The following is a 10412-nucleotide window of genomic DNA, read 5'->3' as shown; positions in this document are numbered from 1 at the left end:
GAAGCCAGTGAACTGTTAACCCAAGCTGGATTCAAAGAGATGGTGGGTTCCTCTCAAACCCGTGAGCCATTGGAGCCTGCTACAAACGAACTCTGAAAAAGAACAACAAAGCCCAGCCTTTTATCTACAGGCAATAGGCTAATCCTCAGCAGCTGTTCCCTCTGCCAACGCGCTCTATACATCATCCCTCCAGCCAGGCAGAAAACACATGGCTCACGGAGATTAAGTGAAAACAACAACAGCGCATTGTCATGCCGGCGGAAGGAGGTTTTGAAAGCAGCCTCAGTTCCCCTGCTTGCCGCCAGAACGATTACTGAAGATGAGGAGGAGATAAAGCTTTGCATAAACAGGTCCACAGGCTGCCCCTATCCCTGCCCCTCTTCCTCTCAACCAAATGCCATCGACAGCACATGGAAACCCCTCTGCAGGGCACCCTGGCCCTCTTCAAATTCGGCCCCCATCCAGGCAGTGCATTGTCCTGCTGCTACTCCGCTGTCATTCCTTGGGCTGAGCTGGTGCAATTAAATTCAGAGCAGCAGCCTCCTTATCAACAGGAGACCTCTGCGCTATCGGTGAGCAAAGGGGCCTGGGGCAGTTAAAGCTGAGTGCAGGGTGTGGGGGTGAATGGTTCGGCCAAGGTTCACATCTGGGCTAAGCTTTGGCTGGCGTTGGAGTCCGAACTGTGGAGGGCAAGGATGGGGATTTGATAGCTCTGAAATCTCTTGTGAAGTTTTGGCACCAAGTGGTGGAAATCTCACAAGATCAGCTGATCCCGCGGGGCTTTCAGTCCCATCCAAATCAGAACAAGAAAGGAGGGCCCTTCCCCATTCAGATCCAACCTGGAACCGGAACCACATGTTGTATAAAGGGACCACTAAGTGCAACCAAAAAAAAAGTCTACTTACGAGACTGCAGGGTGGGAACTTGCTGCTTTGTTTAACTGCATCACAAGAAAGTGGAGAGGAAACTATCACTGAAGGGAGAGGTGGGGCATGGCTCCATCCCATAATACTCCTTACCCAGAGCTCTCCAGAATGGTGAGGAAACTGAGGCAGGGAAAATTCATTTAGGTGTTGTGACGCCGGTAAACCAAGTGCCAGCTCTGGCCAAGGCCTAGGTCAGCTGAGAACTGACAAACTCATAGCTGGAAGCCAGGCCAATTCACTTGTGTATCAAGTGATTGTTCACCACATAAGAGTGTGTTTGATGTTTAAACTTCATGAAAACTAATGGGGTGCTGCATGCATTGTTTTCACTTCTCTGCATCCCATGATAAGGTAATAGCAAACTCTTACATTGTGTGTACCCCTGTAACTCATCAAACGAGAAAGACGCCTTGTGGAATGCAAATGCGGAACTTTAACAGGGAAGTGCTACGGCTTGTGCATTTGGAGGCATGTGGTCATTGTGTGTGATGGTCAAAGACTCTACATGCATTCCTCTCTCTCTGCCCTCAAAGAAAGAGCCCACGTGGGTAGTGACCCTGTCAGCTTGTTTTCTGTCAGAAGAAGCTGTAAGTATAGACACAAGGAAAAATTCTTCATCTTTGGACTGCTTGGATTCTAACAGGGCAGAGTAACTAAATGAGAAGATGGAGACCCGCAAAGTTATTCTGGGTAGCCCTGAGAGATTTTTGGGAAATTGGCAGATTACTACGTCTCTGCTACCATTTGGAATTATAGAGTGTGACTCGCCTGTAGATCTATTTTACCTGCTTTAACCTTTCAATAACTCTCATTCCCTTTTCTTAGCTAATAAACCTTAAGTTAACTTACTACAGAATTGGCTACCAGCATTATCTTTAGTGTGAGATCTGGGATGCAAATCAGCCTGGTGAGTGCCACTAGGTGTATCCTGATGTTTTGTGATTTTTGGTGAAAGGGACCTGAGTGGCAAGATAGCCTGGCATCTCTAGAGGGACCGTCTGTGACTCCATCTTAAGATACTGTAGTACTTTGGGCATTCACATTTATTACTGGGTTGGTGAAATCTAATTATAAAACGTAGCACCAGTTGGAGCATGGGACTATACGCCCACACGGGCTATCAACCGGATTGAAGCTGGACCTCCACTGCGAAAAGATTGTGCCTATATTGCTTGTGCAAAAGGAATGACTCCATCTGCTGGAAGCAGTAGAGGACTGTTATCCTCTTATGTGGACCTGAAGGAGGACAAAGACATTTGACAACCATCCTGGGCCCTTATCAGAGTTTGAACTCGGGACTTCCAGTTCTTAAAGAGCGAGCTATAGACATGACTCTACTAGGAAGCAGCTGTAAAACACTCTTATCCTTTTGTAGGGACTACAGCAGGACAAAGTCTCATACTCCCTTAATGCAGATGATGTCAGGCACCTCTAGACACCACCGAGCCGATTAATTCCCTAAGCAAACGTGAGGAGAAGGAACAGCTCATAACAGAGGTGTAAAGAGAACCCTGGAAAGCTCTGCAGAGCAAGAGGAAGAAGGACCAATAAGTGATAAGGGAAGAAATGACCCAAAAAGACTCTAAAAGTGGAAAAAAATCAGGAACTAGAATTTTAAAAAGGAATAAATGCCAGTGCAGGAGCAAGTTCACCCGTCTGATATATCAGAGCACAAATGCAAGAAGGATGGTTATAAAACGGCCAAGAAAAGTAGAAGTACAGTGTATGCACATTGGGGGAAATGCACCTCCAGAGCTGAAGGTCTTGCACCAGGCCTTGGTGAATTTCCCCCTATGGGAGAGGCGCTTTTGCCCTGGACGGTTACACTGACACACGTCAGGAAAGCAAAGGTCTGTGAGTCAAATTCTTGTAAGTGACCAGGGAAAATGTCACGGACTGGGCATTTGAACTTATTTATCAAAGGAAGTTTGGAAGAAGAGCCCCTGGAAAAATTCTAGCTAGGAAAGAATGGGCAGCTCGCAGTAGTAAAGGTAACAGAGGTGGTAGCACATAAGGCTGGCTGGGCAATGGTTTTCCCATTGCACAAGAATTTAAGATTTTGAAAAATGTTCTCATCCTGGACCGGGATGAAAAGTTGAAAGTTTTCACGCACCGACAAACCAACATTTTTTCGGTTTCAATCAATTGAAACGTTTCATTTTGATTTCATAGAATTGTAAGACTAGAAGGGACCTCGCGAGGTCAACTAGTCCAGTCCCCACGGGCAGGCCCAATCAATATCTAGACCATCCCTGACCGGTGTTTGGCTAACCTGCTCTTAAAAACCTCCAATGACAGAGATTCCACAACCTCCCTCCCTAGGCAATGTATTTTGACCTTCTTTTCACCTTTTCATGAACATTTTGAAACACAAAGTCATTTCGTCTAAAAATACGGAAACTTTCCTGTTAAAAAATGTCAGTGGAATTGTTTGCAAAAAAGTTTTGAATCAAGAGATTTCATGGATGGTTTTGACAAATCAGAATTTTTCAGCAAAAAATTCCCAACCAGCTTAGCGGCACTCTAGTGGGCCTGTGATAGTAGTGTATGAAGGGGGATCTCCAAGCAAGTCTATGTCTTTGGAACTCGGGGGGGGGATTTCAACCTCCCTCCCCATAACTCTGAGGGTGTTTATACGTTATGGTAGGACCTAGAGCCACTGAACTCATGCACCGTGATTGACCGTCCCTGCCTCCAAGAGCTGGCAGTCTAAATAAGCAAGACACACAAAGGGAGAAACCCTGCTGGAGTCTGGCTCCTTGTTAATCCACATCAATCTGTGGCATGGTATAATGTAGATCACCTGGTCGTAATTAACCCTTGCACTGCCAGGGCTGCCGGCTCAATGTCCTGGACTGGTAGCTTCTCTCCTCCCTCACCCCCAGGGCAAGTGCAGGGTTCACAGCCTGGGCCCAAGATGAGCCCGGTGTCCAGTGTATGGCTCAGGTCTATGCAACCTCCCCCTTATGGTAAGGAACGGCTACTCACCAGGACTGAGCTCACCAGGGCAGGGGCCAGGGAGCCAGGCGCTGGAGAAGTAGCAGAAAGGCAGCACCAGTGATGGAAGGTGAGCGTCCCTGCTCAGCTGGCCATGCTGGGGGACACGTCACCTGGGGACCAGGTCCCGGCACGGGCCTTTCATTGGTAGCATCACATCACCATCAGCCAGCAGCATGACGCTGAGGTCATGGGACTGTGAGTTCCGATGGGCGGAGCCTGGCGCTAGGCCATGCCGAGGACTCCTCCACCATGCAGGAGAGTGGTGCTACTCTAGGGTGGGCGTCGTGCCCGGCTCGTCCCGCTGGCGGCAGTTCAGAAGGAAAGGGTTCTGCAAAGCACGTGGCCAGCTCCCATGCTGGACGTGTGGGATCGGCTGGGTCAGGCTCGGGGCCGACGAGACAGCAGCATTGACTTGCACCGTTGGGGTCTAACAGACCTTCAAATCACAACCGGAAACAGCCTCTCCACCCATGACTTTCCAGGCGAGGGGGGAGCCGCATGGCATCCGGCCGTCTCTGGGGTGCTCTCCCGTCGTCTGCCTTCACAGAGATTTGCCGCTGACACCAGCACCCCCAGCTGGATGCTTCCACGGCAGAACGGTGGAGGAGAGCTTTGTTCATTGCAGGCTCCGAGTGCGTTGGGCGCTTGGGAGGTGGGGATGCCCCCAAATGGCCCCCACCCCACCCGACGCCTCCCACGGGCCACTGCAGTCCCCAGCAAATGGAGACGGCCCAGTTCAGCCGGTGATGCTACATGGAAGCAGTGAGTCCTCTTCTTTGCCAATGTCCGGTGAGATCTGGTTCCCGTCTCCGGATTGCATCCATCCCGCTGGGCAGGTGTCCCTCAACCTCCCCTGCCCCCACCTCATCCTACCTGCTACCCCCCCCTAATTTGTACAGTTGTGCTCAAAAAAGAAGAAATGAAATGAAATAAAGCACAAGTGCCTCTGACTGGCTCGAGCCACATCAATAGAAATAGCCCAGCCCAAACCCTTCTCGCGTCCACGAACTTTTTGTTCATGAAAGGCCCCCCCCCACCCCCTCCCCACCCTCCCCAGGGAGGGTCCAGTCCAAGGTCGTTGTTAAACATTTTGTTCCCTTGCTCCGGGCTCCCCGGCCCCGGCATTTGTTTGTAGAAATGAGAAACACCCCCCCCCCTCCCAAAAAAATCATGGCGATTTGGAGTCCGCCCTGCCCAAGCAGGTCGTATTTGCCTGGCCACCTGCTGGGACTAACACCAGCCTGGCCGCCTCTTCCACCCTCCGGCAGGTGCCTAGGCGCTGTCCGGGCCCCACCCTCTGTCCTCGAGGTCTGTCTTTTAGCAGCTGCCCCAGTTGCTCCGCGCCCTCCTGGCCAGATGTCATGGCTCCCGGGCTGAAGCCCACGCCTGGGCCGGCTCCTTCTCCCTCCTCAGGGAGATAAGCCAGGAGGTGCTGGAAGGACCGGGAGGGCTGGGCACGGAGGCTGGTGATGAATGGGGCCTGGGCGTCCCAGAGCCGAAGGGGGCAGAGAGAGAAGGAAGGCGAGAGGGGCTGTGTCTGCTGCTTGGGGGGGGGGGGCAGCGGCTCGGCTCGGCTCGGCTCGGCTCGGCGGCTCCCTCTGCTGCTGGCTCAGAACCCGGCGCTCTCCGAGCTGCTGTGGCTGTTGTAGCTGGGGCTGGGGCTCTGGCTGGGAGAGTGGCTCTCCAGGCTGCGAGTCCGGCTGCGGCCGGTGCTGTAGCTGTCGTAGGTCCGGCTGCGGCTCCGGCTGTACGAGTAGCTGCTCAGGGAGCTGGAGGAGGACGGGCTGGGTCTGTAGTAGGGGATCGGGCGCTTGCGGGCACTGCAAATGAAAGGGAAACTGAGTCAGGGCTGGGCAAGACGGGGGTCGGATTTGGTTCTGGGCTTTGGCTTGAGCATGGAGGGGGGAAGCTGAGTGTGGGGGGGGGGGGCGGTTCTAGTTTAGCGCCAGCTGAGCCCCACGTTCACCCTCCCCAAAACGATGGGCACTTGTAGATTCAGATCTGGATCCAGACGCCCTGGTTCAGTAGGCCGGAACCAAGGCCAGAACGCGCCCCGACGTGACAGAATTTCAGGCCACGTCTCCAGAAGGGCAGGACCGGCAGGCAGCCGGCGTCGCTGCCAGGGGCCGAGAGACCCGGGGGGCCATGGCTGACACCCCTTCGGTGCCAGGCACAGCACGGGAACGAGCTGCCTCATGCCTTGCACTTCTCCTAGGCCTGTGTCTGTCCCCAAGGCATCAGCTGGCCACACCCCACTGCCAGCTGCCCCCACCAGTGCCCAAGCCACCTCACCCTCTGGGGTTAGTCCTGGATTAGGCAGCTACGACAGAGTGCGAAAAAGGTTAATTGAGTTTTTTTGGTTTTTTCCAGATGTCAAAGAGTGAAAGCTGCTGAAAAACAGAAGTTAGGAGTTAGTGGGAGGGCGAGATCAGGCCTGGGCTGGGGCCAAGGACCCCGGGAAGGGCTGAGCCGCCGCTGCTGATTCCCTGCGGCGAGCCCAGAACAAACCTGGCCTTGGGTTCCCCCTGCAGCCCAGAGGGAAGACGAGAGGTTTGCCACGTGCTGGGGAAACGGACGTGGGAGGGGAGGAGACGAAGGGAAGCTAAGAACAGCAGGAAAGGAGAACTGAGGAAGGAGAGCAGGATGGCGGTGGGGTTGGATCTCTTGACCCCACAAGTCCCTGGGACCCTCCATGTGCCCCGTGGCCTCCAAACCTCCCGCATGGACCTCGTGGCCTCCAAAACGTCTCCTATGAGCCCTGTGGCCCCCAATCCTTCCCCCATGGGATCTGTGACTCCAAACCCTCCGTCATGGACTCCGTGGCCTCCAACCCTTCCTCCATGCCCTAGCATGCTCCTTTATGGCCTTCCATACTCCCCCGCAGACCTCCAGACATCCCCTCTAGTCCCACAGGCCTCCATATCCTCCTACCTTGGCACACACACCTACCTCTCTCCTAGACCTCCCCTCCTCCCCCATGGGGCAGCTCCCCTTCCCCCATGGGCCCCTAGCCCTCCAGACACCCCCTAGCATGTTCCCCCATGGACTTCCATGTCCTTTTCTGCAGACCTCCAGGTATTTTTCTCTGTGGGGCCCTAAGACATGCCCCAATGGCCTTCCAACCCCGTTCCACTTCCTCATCACGCTGCCCCCGGGCCTTAACCCTGCCTCGGCCACCCTCCCCGCAGCCCGGGCCCCGTTCAGCCTCCCTTGTGCTCGGACCCGCTTCTTTGGCTGAGCTCCAGTCACGCCCTCCTGGCCCCACGCTAGAGGCGAGGGCAGCTCCAGCGCGGGGGGCTCAGGGCGTCAGCCGCTCAGCTCCCCGTCTCCCCGTCTCCCCGCAGCGATGGCAGCGGGTCCCAGAGCGAGCCAGGATGCTGGCTCCGGAAGCCCTCGGTATGGTGGCCACTTGCCCAGGAGTCACAGCGCCGCCCCCCGGACCCTGGCGCGCGCCGGCTCGGCCCACTGGGGCTATCGGGCGCAGGAGACAGGCAACGGACGGACGAGGGAGGAGTGGAGGTCACCAACCCCCCCGTCCCCCCAGCCGAGCCCTCCCCCAGGAACCCCGCGCGCCTCGGTGAGCGGTGTTAGTGGGAGCGACAGAGCGCGACACACGGCACAGACGCAGCTTAGCGCTGAAGGCCTCACGCAGTGAATTCAAGGAGACACGGAGGGTCCTGGGCACCATGGTAACCAGGCCCGCGGCGACGCTCTCCGAGGGGCACCTTGAGATGGAAAAGGAGAGGTTGGCATCAATCACGGAGGCGGAGGAACAGGCCAGACAAACACAGGGAGACTCAGAGGCAAACTAGGGCACTCCAGGCGCTTGGGGAACGTTTCCCGCAGGCTGAGGCGGGCTTGGTACTCCTTTACAAGGAAGAGGCCCTGAGTCATCATCTCGTGCATCTCTTAGGTACATGCATGGCCCCATCACTGCAGTATCTGGGCCCCTCGCCAGCTTTAAAGTACTTCTCCTTGCAGCACCCCTGTGAGGCAGGGCGAGGCTGTGGGCCCCATTTTTATAGACGGGAAACTGAGGCACAGAGTGGCTACGTGACTTGCCCCAGGTCACGCAGCAAACCTGGGGCACAGCAGGGAATTGAACGCAGGGCCCCCAAGCCTAGGCTCATGCGCTAACCATTGGACCCTTCTTCCTCTACCTATTTGGGCCCAATGCCCCATTTCTCCCTCTATTCATCCCCCCAGTCTAGCCAGCCCCAAACATTCAGCGATCCAGACTCACATTCCCTCCCCCCTTCCTCTCCTCCCCCCCCCCCGAATCATAAAATTGGTTTAAAAAAATTCACAGGAGGTAATTACAGTGTCAGGATCTGTTTAGTTGCTGCCTGGGTTTTAAAGCCTTCGGGGGGGTCATGTTTTCAGGCTTTTTCCCACAAGCACAAGGCCAAGAGCTTCCTTTTCAAAACAATGAAAGCTGAGTCTCTTGCATAATCACGGGGCTCCAGCAGCTGGGGCTTTCAGAGCAACACCAAGGACTGCAAGACTGGTAATAAAATCCTGAGGCAGGGCAAGGCTGCACCGGGGCTGGCATCCACAAGTACGGTGGGACCCCCCCACCCAAGTCCCGTCTGCGACAATTCTGTCCTCCTGTGGGAGGCAGGGAAGCAGCACAGCAGCTCATGTATCCAGGGTGATTTGGAGGAGCAGGACACAGCACCAACACAGGACTAGGGGCTCTGTTCTGCATTGACCAGTAACAATCCCCATGGCCTTCCTGGGGGATGCCTGAAGTTCAACTCAGCAGCAAGCTGGCCCTGTTACTATTGACCCTGGACTCTCTTCTAGCTGATGCGTGGGGTGCTGGGGTGGAACAGCGGCACTTGGCAACGAGCCCCAAAACCTCCCTCTGATTCTGGAAATCCAGCTTCTGGTGAGGCCGGAAAGTGGGCTGCCATGGTTTGAAACTGGCCTAGGTCATACAGCGGGGACTTGCTGCCCTTTCCATCCAGCGGGTTGCGCTACAGAGCTGAGAATGAGCCAGATGGCTGGGTCCCCGCCTTGCACCCTGGAGCTGGTGCCCATGGCAGCATCACTCTATCATTCGTGGAAAGGGAAGCCACCAGTGACATCACCCCCCCACCACCACGCACACACCCACCTCCCCATGGCTGATGCCATTACAACCCACAGCTCCAGTGTAAAAGGGCTCAGAGCACACGGAAGCATTCGAAAATCTCAGGGAACTGAAAATACAGCACGTTTTTATCATCTCATCGTGCCTGTGGAGTGTCACTGCCAGGCCCTGCAGGTTTCACAGCCATCCAGACTGAGGAATCAATTCATCTGGCAAACTTTCAGTAGCTCCCCTTCACGGAGGAAAAAAAACCCCGTTAGATCTAAAGGCAGCTTCAAGAGACAATGGCGTAATGACACCTGTGGGTGGGGTGGGAACCAAGGTGAACTCTATACAGTAGCGTATCAAATAAGCCATGGTATTTACTGCATGGCAGGAACCCGGATTATACACACAGTGATCGCAGGTGTGGTTAAGCAAGTTACTGCTCTGTTACTTTCATTTCCAGTGGTGTCGCTTTGCAACATGGGCAGTAACTATTTGACTAGCTTCATCAAGCTCATCCTGCAAGCACACCCCTCCATAACTCCAAGCAGGAACATTACATGGTTACGTAGGTCTTTGCACGTCTGGGGCCTGTGGCGCTATAAAGATATGGGGCCAAACTTCCTGCTGCTGTAAATGGGGGCAGACTCCTTTTATTCAGTGGTGTTTTGCCTGTTTACATCAGCGGTGAATCTGTCCCATAATAAGGCAGGACTGCACTGCTCTGGAGTAGCAAAGCCACAGTGAGTTATGGGTGTCAATAATGTCGTCATTTCACATCATGTATTTTGTTGGCTTCCCAGGAAAACTACAGGAGAAATCCACAGGGAGCTTTAGCTCATTGCCTTGGTACTAATTTTCCTCTCTTCTCCGCCTCTTAAGCCTGTGATGGGCAAGTTAGTGGTAAAAGTAACCCTCACCACATGACCTACGGCTGGTTTTCCATAAATCCAGCTGTCCAAATATTACGGCCCAGTAGCTCGCACTTGACAATAGCTAGAAACAAAGAGGTCACTAAAGGCAGAATCTCAGCGTGGTGTTTAAGTTTCTAGCTCTGAATGCCAACAAGACATTAGACTTTCTAACTGTGTCTGGCCTAGGACGAAATATCGCCCATCTTGGAGGTTAGGATTGTGATCTGTGTAATTTCAAGGAGGGGGAAATTCTGCATTTCGAGTGCAGGAGAGAAACGTATTTGTGGCAGTATCTTTTGCTTTACAATATAAATAAAGCATTAAGTAAATAAAGACATATTTTCTTTGACTGTTTCGAAGGAGCTTAGAAGCTTGTAATGTTGGTATCTAATGTAATCGGTCTATCTAATCATGGGACCACGGGCTGCCACGAGGCCTTGTCTAGACTAGGATTTGGAAGGTGCTAGCTAACACGTTAACAGCCTAGTGCAG

General features: G+C 53.9%; 1 protein-coding gene across 1 annotated transcript in view; it reads right to left on the bottom strand.

Annotated features, from left to right (window-relative positions):
• Window positions 1-5535: 5535 nt before the first annotated feature.
• SRRM3 (serine/arginine repetitive matrix 3) overlaps window positions 5536-10412 on the bottom strand; it is a 153537-nt gene continuing 148660 nt past the window's right edge. The window contains exon 16 of the mRNA XM_067537687.1: window positions 5536-5746. Within this exon, the coding sequence (XP_067393788.1) occupies window positions 5536-5746 (211 nt within the window). The remainder of the gene's footprint in view (window positions 5747-10412) is intronic.

The sequence above is a fragment of the Emydura macquarii genome, unplaced genomic scaffold, assembly GCF_026122565.2.
Source record: "Emydura macquarii macquarii isolate MOO-44397 ecotype Brisbane River unplaced genomic scaffold, CSIRO-AGI_Emac_v2 contig_450, whole genome shotgun sequence".
In the NCBI taxonomy this organism is placed as follows: Eukaryota; Metazoa; Chordata; order Testudines; family Chelidae; genus Emydura; species Emydura macquarii.
Note: the sequence above shows the minus strand (reverse complement) of the source record. Positions and strands in the feature narration are given on the sequence as shown.